Source organism: Pollicipes pollicipes, unplaced genomic scaffold (assembly GCF_011947565.3).
Source record: "Pollicipes pollicipes isolate AB1234 unplaced genomic scaffold, Ppol_2.1 Scaffold_7261;HRSCAF=8764_pilon_pilon_pilon, whole genome shotgun sequence".
NCBI lineage: Eukaryota > Metazoa > Arthropoda > Thecostraca > Pollicipedomorpha > Pollicipedidae > Pollicipes > Pollicipes pollicipes.
In genome coordinates this window covers 3,835,032-3,849,058 of record NW_023597054.1, presented here as the reverse complement: position 1 = coordinate 3,849,058, position 14,027 = coordinate 3,835,032, and the positions used below count along the sequence as shown (strand labels likewise).

The following is a 14,027-nucleotide window of genomic DNA, read 5'->3' as shown; positions in this document are numbered from 1 at the left end:
GGTGAAGAACGCCCTTTCAATGAGGGTCGGCCCGCATACCGGTAATGGCTTTGTTCTTTGGGTGGGCCCGTCAGTTGTGGCTGGGGGCAGTGGGGGCAGCAGCGGGTCCGGCTCCCTCCACCGCAGACGTAAGCACCGAGGGCGGCCGACTCCATTGCGGAGGTGACAAGCAGGCGAGCAAGGACACGAGGATCCGGCGTGAGGAGCGAGTCTTGCTGGCGGAGCGATGAGGGGTCCAGGACACCACTGCCGAGCCATGGGTGCTTTCGTTTTACATTATGCGTCTCTGAGGAGGGACATTGCTGTTCCAGGAGCCAAGCTAGTGTTATGTGTCAGACTGCACGCTACGACATCGGTTTGAGGGGCCTTCATGCCGGTTTTGTCTTGACGTGACGTGTGAATGTAACAGACTGCGGACTCGGGATGAAGGACGCCACTTGGGCACAGACATCTCACCGGCGTATAGACGTCGGGCTGGTAAACACATCACATGCTATTTCATCAAAGAGCGCACGTTTACGCTTCTTAATTAGCTATATGCGCGGAGAACAGTTTGTCACATTCATTCGACGCATATCAATAGCCTGCAATGTGATTTAATTTCAAGCCACAGGCTATCAGCCTCCACTCGTGACTGGCATCGTAGATGGGGTTTGGTTTCCCTCTGGAGGGGCATAGACCCATTCCCCGAACGTTCAATTAGGCCCCCCGTTGTTTGCAACAAATCGCAAAACAATGGCGAAATGCGAACAACATCAAACCATTTGTGTTTGCATAATAATTGGACTCGGACACTTCACGTCATGTTAGGAATATCGGTCTACGGTGGACACTGTAGTGAGCGGGGCGTGCCTGTGCCTCTGCTTCCGAACGGACTGCGCCGCCCAGCAGCCATCAATCATTAGCCGGTGTGGCTGAGGTTGTTCATCGGAACAGACTGAACGGACCGCGCCGCCCAGCAGCCATCAATCATTAGCCGGTGTGGCTGAGGTTGTTCATCGGAACAGACTGAACGGACCGCGCCGCCCAGCAGCCATCAATCATTAACCGGTGTGGCTGAGGCTGTTCATCGGAACAGACTGAACGGACCGTGCCGCCCAGCAGCCATCAATCATTAGCCGGTGTGGCTGAGGTTGTTCATCGGAACAGACTGAACGGACCGTGCCGCCCAGCAGCCATCAATCATTAGCCGGTGTGGCTGAGGCTGTTCATCGAACATCCATTCGTGTATGACCATGCAAGCCTCTTGACAAAACATGTGACAGAGCAGGAGTTAGCTGCCACCTGCAATGTAAACTATACTGGATACAGTGCAAGGACTGTAGAGATGACCTTTTGTATGCAACAGTGCGGAGTACCACGGTGATAATCGAAGCAATGCAGCTCCTCGGAGCTTCAGGTGTTCTGTTAACCTAACGTTACTTTCAAGTCTTCTTATGCGGTTTTCACACCTGATTATTTTCATTTTGCCTCACTTGTTTCGCATCGGTGTAGTTCTTTGCGATGGTGGAGATGTACCGGGAGGTTTTTTATCAAAGGATTTTTACGCATATGAAATATCATCTGTGAGATAGCGGATAGCAGAATGTCTTACAGTAAATTAAACCACCCTGTGAAATGTCTTCGCCAAAACATGAACATTATCATCTGAAGCTTACCTCATTGCACCTGTTCCCAGGATTCCAGAAAAACAGCAGCCATGCCGTCCACCAAGAAAGGGGTGAGTGCGCGTGCGTGGCCAGCTGTGGCACCATGCCGCGCCTCCTGACGGTGCTTGCGGACCGCGACCGGCCTGACATGGCACTGTCATGAGTAGGTGTGGGGCATATCGCCATATATCTGGCGGTCTTGGCTGGGTCATGATTTTCCAAAATGAGTGGGGAGGCTGATAAATGAAATATCCGATCACTCTCCAAAATACGCCAACAGATAGCTCCTTCACGGCTGTGGCACGTATTCTCCAAAATACCTGGGGACCGGTTAGGGAGGGGAGGGGGGGGGGGCTTGAGCCTCTCAGTTGAATAAGAAACAACACACCTGGCGTCGTGGGTCATGGTCTTCAAAGATCACGACCATTCTGCTCGCTGCGTCTTTGCTGACCGTCTTCAGAACGACTTCGTCTTGGGGGCGGGCCTCTCGGGGGCGGACCGCCTGAAACATCAGATATGTATCCGTCTTCAGAACGACTTCGTCTTGGGGGCGGGCCTCTCGGGGGCGGACCGCCTGAAACGTCAGATTGGCACAACTCAACGGGAGTGCGAGCCACCTTAGATGGTAGAGTAGATCCATCCTCCGATAGGTAGATCCATCCACCGAGCCACCTTAGAGTAGATCAGATGGGTAGAGATGTCTCGTTTCACCATCAGAACTGTCTGATGTAACGTTAAGGCGCCCTGGCGTCCTACATCATATACCGATATTGACTCTTCCAGGGATTTCCCCTAGCAAGGTCGTGGAAGAAGTCTCCAAGCACTGGGCCACACTTACCTCGCTGATCAGGCATGGCCCCACTCCCGCTGTGTCAGTGGCGTTCTGGCCCCATTCTGGCCCCGTCCTCGCCACGCCACATGTGACCGAGTTGCATGGTAAAACTTTCTGTCGCCTTTTATCCGAAGCAAGGAACAAAGTGGCACAAATTTGTGAAATAAATCGGAAGCGAGTGACTGCTAGCTGATCTACATCTGGCGCTGGTCATTTTGTCCGGGTTCCCCTCTCATTCCCTCACAACTCCTTAAAAAGATCCGGAGAGGCCATTTAACGACCGATGGCTATTCCATCCAGTGGCACACTCTTTGTTTCGATGATCAAGCGACAATCTGAGAAAGGTCTGCTGTGCTCTTCGGCTGCCAAATAATTCTGTCTGTTTCCGGAGGTCCTTAGGACTAGTTTGTCTATCTAGTTTGTTTGTGATATCATATATGATATGTGTGACATGTAATATGATATGCGATATGATATATGATAAACTACCCAGTTTGTCTATCCTGTAGCCCCCGAGGCTTGCTGCTGCCAAGGATCCTTCACATTTGTTTGGCCCCGCTGGTGACGCTGGTGACCGACGTCCAGGTATCGATTTTCGGAAGCGTGGAAATGGATGCGCACTCACCGGTGCCCCATTCTGAGAACATTGAGCAACTTGTGTCTCCTTCCGAGAACATTGGGCCATTTTTGTCCCCTTCTGAAACATTAAGTCATTTTTGTCCCCTTCCGAGAACAGTGGGCCATTTGTGTCCCTTTCTGAGAACATTGAGCCATTTTTGTCTCTTTCCGGGAACATTGAGCCATTTTTGTCTCTTTCCGAGAACATTGAGCCATTTTTGTCCAGCGCGCTCGATCTTGATGTCTCATTATTGCTCACCGGGCTGAAGCTGGGGCTCATTACACCGACTCAGGGTCTAAATAACAGCGCATCCGACGACCGTGACGGCTGACAGGCTTTGAGCGGTGGGAGGTGTGGGCTGACGCAGGCTCGCTGTAGGTGTCTGGGGCCGACATGCTGCCTCGGCACAAATGCTCTCGGAATGGAGCCAACATGCAGCACCTACAGGAGCGACGTGGCACCATGGCATGGCACATTGGGAGCAGCATTGACGGAACTGTACAGTCATGAGGCTTCAAATATTTTCCAAAGCTACTTGGGCCGTCGATCCATTGGCAGCGATCCACGGAGCATCCCTGGCGTCCTGTGTCCGTAAATAATTTAGGTTCGGATGCTTCCCATGAAATTGATTCATTTGCGACAGACACTTCACGCGTCAGCTCACTGGTGGAGACAGCGATGGAACATTCTGGACATACCCCGAATGTTTTATTTCTTCTTCTTCTTTTCTTCTTTTTTTGGGGGGTACCCATAATATTCCTTGACCTGCTTTTGGTCCGTATGGTCAGTTATATTTCGGTATGTGCCGAATACGATTATCTCACAGGGACCACTCCGGAGGTTCGTTTCGAACGGACGCCAGCAGGCGGGGAGGGTCTGCGTTGAGGAGGAAAAGGCTGGCGACTTCTGCCGCTTCTTTCAGAAGACAGCCAGAGAGAAACATGCATCTAAGTAACACTGGAGATCAAACATTAGTTATAGTATTGAAATCGGCTTCGCGTTACGTTCGTTCTTACAGCAATAAGAAGGGTCTCGTGTAGGGAGGTCCACCCGACAGCAAAGTAGAGTAAAACAATTTGGCATAGACAATCAGCACGCATATATTTTTTAACGCGTGGCGTTCGATCAGCTGTAGTGCTGCTCACGCATGCTCACAGATCATCGCAAGAGGCAGTGGCCTAAGTCAACATCGTCAGTGCCGTCCTTCTCTGAAATTGATTTTGCATGCCTTATTTGCACGTTAAATATCTCCATCAAGCTTCGAGAAAAAAACATGACTCTTGAGGTATATGATGCGACATTTGCGCAGTACAGCTTGACCCCTCCCCCTTCCCGCTCATTTCTAAACCACATGGCTAGCTTTGTCAGTGACATGCCTAATGTCAGGCTGTGTTTCCTTCTTTATGGCGACCTAGTCTCTCTAAAAGAACTTATCCAAATGCTATGGTTACAGCCTAAACCCCAGATACAGGCACTGTCAATTTATTGATGGCATGGAACCTATGCAGTCTTTTTTGTATATACCTATACGTATATATATATATATATATATATATATATATATATATATATATGTATGTATATAACTTTTCACCATGTTATTTTTATGATTTCGGGGGGGAAATGCGCGCACCAATCACGCCTACCAAGTTTAATTTGATAAAAGCTAGACAGACCTTGTGCCTCTGGTTTTTCGGAATTATCAGTAGCGAGTTTCATTCTGACAATAATCTGCCATCATTACACCTGGTTAAACGATGTTATTAATAGAGCATTACCCACCTTGACAAAATTCGACGCATCAAGACGTGGTTTTGGCCACGGGTACTAAGTAATGTACTCGGTCGCGAGTACATGGTCACGAGTGGTCGGTAATGTACTCGGTCGCGAGTACACGGTCATGAGTGGTCAGTAATGTACTCGGTCGCGAGTACATGGTCACGAGTGGTCGGTAATGTACTCGGTCGCGAGTGCATGGTCACGAGTGGTCAGTAATGTACTCGGTCGCGAGTACATGGTCACGAGTGGTCGGTGATGTACTCGGTCGCGAGTACATGGTCACGAGTGGTCGGTAATGTACTCGGTCGCGAGTACATGGTCACGAGTGGTCGGTAATGTACTCGGTCGCGAGTACATGGTCACGAGTGGTCGGTAATGTACTCGGTCGCGAGTACATGGTCACGAGTGGTCGGTAATGTACTCGGTCGCGAGTACATGGTCGCAAATGCTCGGTCACAGTCACTCTGCCCCGAGCACATGGCTACCATGATTCATGACAATGTGCCTGAAACGTTGAATTTTGTGAATACACCTAATGTGGAGCGTGCGCATGAGCTCCCAGTGCCAATGCGGAGAAGAGGTTACAAAAATCATGTTGAAAACCGATAATAGCGCGCCGCAGCTGCGCGACATTTTGGGCGTGTCGTAAAGCGACATTACGTGTCCTCAGTCTTCTTAATTGTGCGCGTCTGCGGGAATTGCGACTGTCAACATATTAACCCACGTGGATATTTACACATGACATAACTTTGCTAAAGGGGCGAACACGTGCCCCGGGAGGGAGGGGGGGGGGGCTGTTTTGTGCGTGCGCCCTGCCTGCTTGCTTATGTCGTATGACAGCACCTACTGGTATGGAAGGGGGATCTTGGTCAGAATAAGATTTTCCAGCTCGTGACGCTGAATTGGACCTCTCGGATAAGCTTCGACTGATCACGTGTGGCGTTGTGTCGAGTCAGACATACAGGGAACGAAAAATACAAACCGGCTTGATGCTCCCAGTCTCCACCGGGCCGGCCCAGCCGTCACATAGGCGTCCCGCTGATGGCCAAAGTGTCACTTACCATTTGTCTGAGCAGCATCCGGTGGCTCCTGTTGCGACTTGCTGCAGTCTCAACACGTCCTCGGTGGCTGGATCGCCAACAGCCGTCACTTCTCAGTGGTGAGGCGGCTGGCGAAATGTATCTGGCGCCAGTGCTCGACGGACGGCCATGGGAAAACTGTCCTTGAGACAGTTAAACGCACATGTGCTCCTAATTTTGTGCGTCCACCGCTGCCTGCTCACGTCCTCTGGCCTGGGCGGCACCCGAGGCCGGCCGGGGACGGAGCTTCAGCCCACAGGCGTCACACTGACGGCCGGCCGGCCGGGTTGTGATCGATACTGCACAATGCTCTGCCATTATGATGGAGCCGGCGCCAGCGATGTGAGGCACTCGAGGGTCGCCTGGCACGCGCCTCGCCACGCCCACCAGCACATCTGTCTGGCGAGCCGGGCTAGAGTCGCGCACGGCGCCACTCACTAAAGCCATGCCACTGCTGTAAGGCATGCTCTATTCCTTAGGGCAGCTAGAGTCGCGCACGGCGCCACTCACTGAAGCCATGCCACTGCTTTAACGCATGCTCTCTTCCTTAAAGCAAATAGAGTCGCGCACGGCCACTCACTACAGCCCTGCTTTTGCTGTAAGCATGCTCTCTTCCTTAGGGCAGGAGGTTTTTTGGCTTGCTGTCCGGTTTGAATGTGCAATATTATTCCTATTCAAAACCAAAGTACATTTTTGTTTGTGAGGCAGGCAATTACTTCATGGCTTTCTTGACAGTTTTAATCGTTGATGCTATGACGTTGCAGGTCCCCGATGTGACTGGGGATACCAGTCCTGTGTGGTCGGATTTACTGCAAGCTGCAAACACTGTGCGCTACGATTCCAAGTGGCGAGGGCTATATTGATCATTGCCGCTATGGTTATGAATTTTGGGGGCAAAATATTGCACCGTAGCCTACGCCGGTGCCTACCTCACTGCATTGACTCAACGCAGAAAGGTGTGATCCAGGACAACCGCAGTGAGCAGCTCGTAAAAGCCGTTTCTTTCGGCGGCAATGTCCGTATACGAGCATGTGGGGTGTCTCATTAAGATCAGCCTTAAATTTAGGACTCAGTGCCAAACAAGCCAAATTTGAATATACGCGACGATTGTGCACCAGACCTGTGACAATACTTCTGTCTTCATTTCTAGTCCAAGAAGTCCTCGAAGAAGGCGGGAAGCAGCGTCTTCTCCTCGTTTACTCAGCAGCAAGTGTCAGAGTTCAAGGAGGGTTTCGCCATCATGGATGCCGACCGCGACGGCATCCTCAACAAAGCAGACATCAGAAACTCATTTGACATCATCGGCAAGATCATCTCAGAAAAGGAACTGGACGAGATGCTTAACGATGCTCCTGGTCCCATCAGCTTCACCATGTTCGTCAACATGTTTGCCGAGCGGCAGTCAGGGCCCACTGACGAAGACGAGGTCATCATTAAGGCTTTCAAGGCCTTCGACAGGGGCGACGGTAAGATAGATTCAGAGCAGTTCCGCGGCCAGCTCATGTCCTTTGGCGACAAGATGAAAGGGAAGGAGGTCGACGACGTCATGGCGGAGATGGAGTTCGACGAGGAGAATAACATCGAGCTGGACCCGCTGATTGAGATGATAGTCGGCAAGACGGAGGAAGAGAACGCCGAGGGACAGGGCGAGGCGCCCGCCGAGTAGACCCGGTACGTCGGCCCCTCACTCGGCACCCGAATCGTCAACCCTTCACCCGGTATGTCAGTCCTTTACCCCCGGTACGTCGGCCCTTCACCCGGTACGTCAATCCTTCACCCGGTGCCAGTCCTTTACCCCGATACATAGGCCCTTCACCCGGTATGTCAGTCCTTCACCCGGTACGTCAGTCTTTCACCCGGTATGCCAGTCCCTCACCTGGTACGTCAGTCCCTCACCCGGTGTGTTAGCCCCTCACCCGGTATGTCAGTCCTTCACCCGGTACGTCAGTCCTTCACCCGGTGCGTCAGTCCTTCACTCGGTATGCCAATCCTTCACCCGGTACGTCAGTCCTTCACCCGATACGACAGCCTTTCACCCGGTATGCCAGTCCCTCACCTGGTACGTCAGTCCTTCACCCGGTGTGTTAGTCCCTCACCCGGTATGTCAGTCCTTCACCCGGTACGTCGGCCCTCCATCCGGTAGTTCTGCCCATCACCCGGTACGTCAGTCCTTCACCCGGTATGTCAGTCCTTTACTCGGTATGTCAGTCCTTCATCCGGCACGTCGGACCTGCACCTGACGCGTCCGTCTCTTTCGGTATGTCTGTCTCACGCGTCCAGTCATCCCATCCGCTACTCATGTGTGACCCGTAAACCTGACTATTCAAGCCGCATACCTAACTGGGCACGCGAATGGCTGGCTGGCGCGCTCAGCAGGCCTGTGACCTATGGCTGGCGCGCTCAGCAGGCCTGTGACCTATGGCTGGCGCGCTCAGCAGGCCTGTGACCTATGGCTGGCGCGCTCAGCAGGCCTGTGACCTATGGCTGGCGCGCTCAGCAGGCCTATGACCTTCTATGCGCTGCGCGATGCGTTGGCCCGAGTATTACGTGTCCACGTGACTCTTGGCCGTGTTGCGCTGACCACCTCGGCCCTTTGAAGACTAAAGTGAATCGCGTTCCATCCCACGTACAGTGGTCTTGACCTAGGCTGACTGGTTACAGGATCGTCACCGTGACCTTTCATCTTTCCAAGCAACCCACTGACCCGAACACAGCTGTTCCGGGGCCTGGGACTCGACCGGGTCGAATAGTGGCGCCGCGGCGCGGGAACCGCGGGAACCAGGTGCTCGGGCGCCCGCGGGCCCTGCCGCCGCCGCGCCCCGTCCCCTGCCTTTGGCCCGCGCGCGGCGCGAACACAAGTTCCGTGCGCCGCGAAGGGGGCGCGCGTCTCTCATCCCTGTGCCGGCGCCCGCTGGCGTCTCTGCTGGTCCGAGCGACAGTCGTGATGTCTCGCGGCGCTCCAATAAACTCCGGGCCGACCTGAGCGCGTCTTGTCCTCGGCCCGCGGCGCACCGGCTCTGCGACCGGCCCGCCGGCAGCACGGCGCCGGGCCGGCCGCATGCCTGGCAGCGGCGTCGCAGATAGCGCCACGGGGACGCGACGGCCCGGTCGGCGCGCGCAAAAATCGCGCGCGCCCGCCGACCCAGGACGGGGACGATGAGGACAGGCCTGTTGCGCGAGACCGGCCGCCCTGACGGGCTTCAAGCGCGCCGGCGGACGAGGGGAGGCCGGCTCGGCTCTCCGCGCCTCCGCCGGGCGCCAGTCTGCCCTGAGCTGGGGTAGCGGGCGGACGGCCACCGGTACCGGACGACCGTGAAGGTAGCGGACGTGACCGCTCGGCTGTCCTGCTGGTGGTCACACAAGCTCCAGCCTCACAAGGCCACCTAAACGCCTGTGCCCAAAAACGTGGTGCAGGGATAGCTAAACGCAGCTTCAGCCGGAGAACTTGACTTTTCATGATTGTATGAAATTTGTATAAAAATCACGTCCGTAACAACTTTTCTCGGTTCACTTCGTGCTGAAATCATGTCAATGTTCACATGACGTCACCCGAGCAGATATCAACACGCTATCCAAATTAGGCGCCCAACATCCCATAGGATCAGATGATAATGGAAGCGTTCAACTAGACAAAATAAAACAGCGGTGTCTGGGAACTCGCAGTAACAAAAACTATGAGTTTGGTACAACGGCGCTGCGGCGGAACGAGCAGTTACCAAGTACGCATTGCCGAAGAGATCAACACTCAGATAACTATCCGTGACACAAAAACAGCGCTGGCCTCCCATAAACCAGGGCCAACAAAGAGGTTCGCCGACGGCTTCCGTAGCTCAAGCAATCAGGCACACGGCAACACAATCCGCATTGCAATCGGGAAGAACGTTCAGCCACCGCATCTTGGAAACCGATATGAAGCGTTCTGCCCCACGACCTGCACGTTGCTGGCCCCAGTGGATGTAACAAACATGGCACATGCGTATCGCATGGCACATAACGACTGTGTAGAACATATATACATATAGCTCGCTTCATAAGAAAATATTTTAAGCGTTAACAACTAATAATGATTGGAACATTTTTACCACAGTGTTAAGTAGCTGAAACACTCCAGTAAAAAAGATCGCGTAGAGATATTACGCCGGTCGGTTCGGTCAGTTCTGTCTGGCGTACAGCCTCGAAAACGACCTGTTTGTATGTTTCGCGAATGTAACGCTGTTAACAGAACAATGACCTACAAATTGTTCTCATTCGTACTCCCTGCTTTCCGTCCCACGAAACGCGCACCCATGCACAACAGCCTGGCCCAGTGTGCTAGGCTGCGCATCTGACTGCGCGGAGACATAACAGGCATGACAGCATAACCTTAACATCGTATCGCACTGTAGCAGACCACAGGAGCAAGACGCTCTGGCGGCGGGTGCCGCGTCACAACATTCGTCACCCCAGCACAGTACGGGGACGAGCGAGACCTGTGGCCGCGGCAAGCCTTCGCGTAGAACCGGATAAAAGCGATCATCAATTCGCGAAAGCGTCAAACACACACTCCCGCGTACAACTGCATACTTACTGGCCCCCATGATACTGGCCGAAGGTTACATTTGCGCGCATAAATAGCGTTGCAGCACGTTCCTGTACTGGTCTTGGACCACATCTCCGTAGTGGAGGTGGTCGCGGCAATTCCAGAGAGGCGATTCCTTTGGTTGCCGGCGCCACGCCTCGTCCAGCCGACACCTCACGATGTAGTTGGCGACAGGTGGCAGCACCGACGACCACAGGCGCACGGAGGGCGCCACCTGCTCCCTGCGGCAGGGCACAAGGGACATAAGTGGTGGTGGTGACCGACTGGTGGAAATCGAACCCCACGTCGCCAGCCATGGACAAAGTGCACACTGGGACACATTAAGGTAACTCCTGTTCTTAACACGGAACACGCAGCTGTGCACAAAGCGCACGCAAGTGCATGCACTGACCGCTTTTCACACCTAAGTCCCGTGCCCCGACCGCTTCCAGCTCGAGCCGACATCACGTGCACCGCCGCCGTCGTGACCGTTGCGCCAGGTCAGACGAACGCCGGAGGCGGACCGGCCCCAGCCGGCCCTGTTCGCCACTGGGCCGCTCGGCCGGCCGGCCGGCGACACTCACAGCCGGTCGGTGATGAGCGCGTTGTAAATGAGGTGGGCGAAGTTGACGGAAGAGGCGATGTCCATCATGTGCTCGTAGTTCTCCGGCTCGCTGAGCTTCCAGAAGACGCGCACGCCCACGGCCGCCAGCTGCTGCAGCACGGCCGCCGCCTGGTGGCCACAGCACGGATGTCACACGGCCGGCAGCGGCCGATGCCGGCGATCCAGCCTGCTCCTCCGGCACACCCACAGCCACGCGTGTCAGGAGCCCGCCAAGAACAGCTGCGGATGCCAGTGATGTTGTTCAGAACATAACGATTTCGAAAGCACATTGCCTGCCTTGAAAAACAGTAATGAAAACAACAGATGGCGTGACAGAGCAGCCAGGCATTGCGTTACAAAGACCAGCCAGAGCAGCCCCCTTCTGTGGCTGAGCGCCGCCGCATACCCGCTCGATGCCGGCCACCTCGGCCAGCAGGCAGGCGTCGAACGACGGCTGGGGTGTGGTGAGCACGTGCGTGCCCAGGCTGAGCACCAGCACGTGGGGACAGGAGGCCGGTCGGGCCCGGCACTCCGTCAGCATCGTCCGCAGCACGTCCAGCAGCGCATCGTCCGCCAGCCGACTCCAGAAGAAGCGCTGCCGGACACGCACGGCCGGCGGTCAGGAGGCCGGTGGCGGGGCGACAGCAGCGCTGATCAGCCAAGGCCGAAGCTGGCGCCGCTGCTCACACTCAGGACAGGTCAAACGCGCAGGGATCATAGCGCGGCACAGCTGTGACAGCGGTCATACACCAAGTCCGTAACACGGTTAATTTTTCAACCCACTTGCGTCACACACAGGACATTTTAGCATCATGTCTTGCTTCGTTTGTGAAGTACGACACCATCCCGGAGGTCTACTTTACACTGCCCGACATTTTGCTTTCTTCTCTGTGCTGCTTTGCAGATTGAGAGTGACACCAGAAAACACCAGCGTTCGGTCAGCACATGCATGACGCTGCAGAAGGCATGTAAGGTTCACAAAAAGCTTTCCAATGCGTAAAACGATAACGCCTTTTCCAAGTCAAAGGTGCCAAGCGCGGGGAACTTTGCACGCTCTGGGAGACAGCGCAGGCTGACCTCGTCCACATCACGCCAGTAAAGGCTTTGATAATGTGAGACCGCGGGGTGAGACGTTCGACCCGTCGGTGGCTCAAAATCTCGGCGTGACAGACCAAACAGCCGATCGCATACGTCATGACGCCCAAACATTCCCACAATTACCTCAATGCGGATGCCAAAACGGCTAGCGCATGAGCACCAGGAGAAGAGGCTCCATTTGGCGCGGCAAGGCCTACAAAGTTACCAACAAGAGGGAGATCAATTTGTTGAATGAATTGCTGTCGTAGACGCGCTGATTTGCGCTGTTAAATCCAGAGACTAGGTGGCCGTCGATGCGGCGGAAGCACGCAGCCACACCACCTCACTAAACGGTCACGTGGCGGCACCCTGCGAACAACAGTACTCACGCCATACCTTGGAACCACACGAGGGACGTGACATTAGCTCTCCCAGCTGCCCCAGATCCCGCTGCCACAGGCCAGTCGTGCGTAACCACCCCGAGCAAGCATCTCCAGGCGGCCATCACCAAAAACCGTCCACGGAAGACGGGCGGCCGAATCATCACCGCGACAATGCTCCACCCCATCACGCCGCTGTTGGGACGGAGTGTAGCTGACGACGGCATCGAGCTGGTGAAGCGCCCACGGTACTGCCCGCGCCTCGGCCCGCGTTGCCCCTGGTTCTTCACTCGAATAATGTACCACTGTTGCGGCCACTGCGACGTTGACGCGTGGTCCGCACTGGGGTCGGCAGTATTTCGGTATGACCTCACCCCCCCCCCCCCCCCCAACAGTCTCGGTGAAGCCATGGAACATCTCGTACACTTCCGCGAGCGCCGCACTAAAAAGGAAAAACGTTGGTAAATGGGCTATCCTATGGATGACGAGTATATGCCAACCAATGGCCAGTCAGTCGCTAGCGGAACTTACTGTTGAAATGCACTGGCATTTGCACCAGATTTCCGATCGAAAGTACGGTAACGGCATCACTAGAATGAAGAGCTCTGGAGCCCTGCAAGAGTACTTTAGACTATCGTGGGCACAAACGACCACACTGAACACCAGGGGTGACGTCGACGGGACCAGAGCTGGTAAACGTTGCCCTCGATGGCACGTGACACACGGAGACGCCCGGGAGTCCTTAGTCTCGGCCGAGCCATCCGGCACGCGCGGCCAGTCCACGTCTCCCACCAGCACGCACCAGGTCAACGAGAGGCGAGCTGGCGCGGTAGTGGCACCAGTCGGTGCGGTTCTTGTACACGAAGTGTGTGAGGCAGTCGGTGCCGTTGCGTGTGGGCGGGCAGCCGCCAGCGCCGGCGCAGGTGGCTGTAGAGGCCGCGGCTGCGCGAGTCGCCCACCAGCGCCAGGTGCAGCCGGCGCCCGAGCGCGCGCCCCAGCCGCGCCAGGCAGGCGGCCGTCTCCGGCGCCGAGGCGTTGTGAGGGAAGTCGCCGAGCGCGCCGGCCGGCCAGGCGGCCGCCGGCCGCTCCAGCTGACAGTGGCCCGTCATGGTGAGGGCCGTCGGCGGCGGCGGCCGAGACAGCTCGACCGGACCTGCCGGCAGGGTCACCACTCAGGCTCCCGCTGGTGACAGCAGGGTCATCACTCAGGCTCCGGTGGTGACGGCAGGGTCACCACTCAGGCTCCCGCTGGTGACAGCAGGGTCATCACTCAGGCGCCCGGTGGTGACGGCAGGGTCACCACTCAGGCTCCGGGTGGTGACGGCAGGATCACCACTCAGGCGCCCGGTGGTGACGGCAGGGTTACCACTAAGGCTCCGGTGGTGACGGCGTGCGGCTCGACCCACTGCCAGTCGGTGACAGACGGTGAAACTCGGCCACTGAGAACTTT

At 55.5% G+C, this 14,027-nt stretch overlaps 3 protein-coding genes across 4 annotated transcripts in view; 1 reads left to right on the top strand and 2 right to left on the bottom strand.

Moving 5' to 3' along the window:
- Nucleotides 1-5,973, bottom strand: part of LOC119112939 (myosin regulatory light chain 2) — a 28,415-nt gene extending 22,442 nt beyond the window's left edge. Inside the window, exon 1 of the mRNA XM_037237242.1 lies at nt 5,941-5,973. Coding sequence (XP_037093137.1) covers nt 5,941-5,958 — 18 coding nt within the window. The 5' untranslated portion in view covers nt 5,959-5,973. The remainder of the gene's footprint in view (nt 1-5,940) is intronic.
- On the top strand, nt 89-8,941 carry LOC119112940 (myosin regulatory light chain 2-like). Of its 2 annotated transcripts, none has more exons than XM_037237245.1 (4): nt 89-128; nt 1,679-1,720; nt 7,109-7,629; nt 8,620-8,941. In XM_037237245.1, the coding sequence occupies exons 2-3, from the start codon at nt 1,700-1,702 to the stop codon at nt 7,622-7,624; spliced, it is 537 nt and encodes a 178-aa protein (XP_037093140.1). In that variant the 5' UTR covers nt 89-128; nt 1,679-1,699; the 3' UTR covers nt 7,625-7,629; nt 8,620-8,941. The 2 variants fall into 2 exon arrangements, with proteins under 2 accessions (XP_037093140.1, XP_037093141.1); XM_037237246.1 differs by lacking the exon at nt 89-128 and adding an exon at nt 180-198.
- Nucleotides 8,942-10,497: 1,556 nt separating this feature from the next.
- Nucleotides 10,498-13,463, bottom strand: LOC119112936 (uncharacterized). Its single transcript, XM_037237237.1, has 4 exons — nt 13,380-13,463; nt 11,527-11,715; nt 11,101-11,249; nt 10,498-10,758 (listed from the first exon to the last, which is right to left on the bottom strand). The coding sequence occupies exons 2-4, from the start codon at nt 11,659-11,661 to the stop codon at nt 10,551-10,553; spliced, it is 492 nt and encodes a 163-aa protein (XP_037093132.1). The 5' UTR covers nt 11,662-11,715; nt 13,380-13,463; the 3' UTR covers nt 10,498-10,550.
- Nucleotides 13,464-14,027: the final 564 nt, after the last annotated feature.

Excerpts from the sequence above, each read along its gene's own strand:
- LOC119112940 (XM_037237245.1), top strand. The coding sequence starts at position 1,700 with ATGCCGTCCACCAAGAAAGGG. Across the intron at positions 1,721-7,108 it reads TGCCGTCCACCAAGAAAGGG|TCCAAGAAGTCCTCGAAGAA; the intron begins GTGAGTGCGCGT and ends CTTCATTTCTAG.
- LOC119112936 (XM_037237237.1), bottom strand. The coding sequence starts at position 11,661 with ATGCTGACGGAGTGCCGGGCCCGACCGGCCTCCTGTCCCCACGTGCTG. Across the intron at positions 11,250-11,526 it reads AGGTGGCCGGCATCGAGCGG|GCGGCGGCCGTGCTGCAGCA; the intron begins GTATGCGGCGGC and ends TGTGGCCACCAG. Across the intron at positions 10,759-11,100 it reads GCGCTCATCACCGACCGGCT|GGAGCAGGTGGCGCCCTCCG; the intron begins GTGAGTGTCGCC and ends GCCCTGCCGCAG.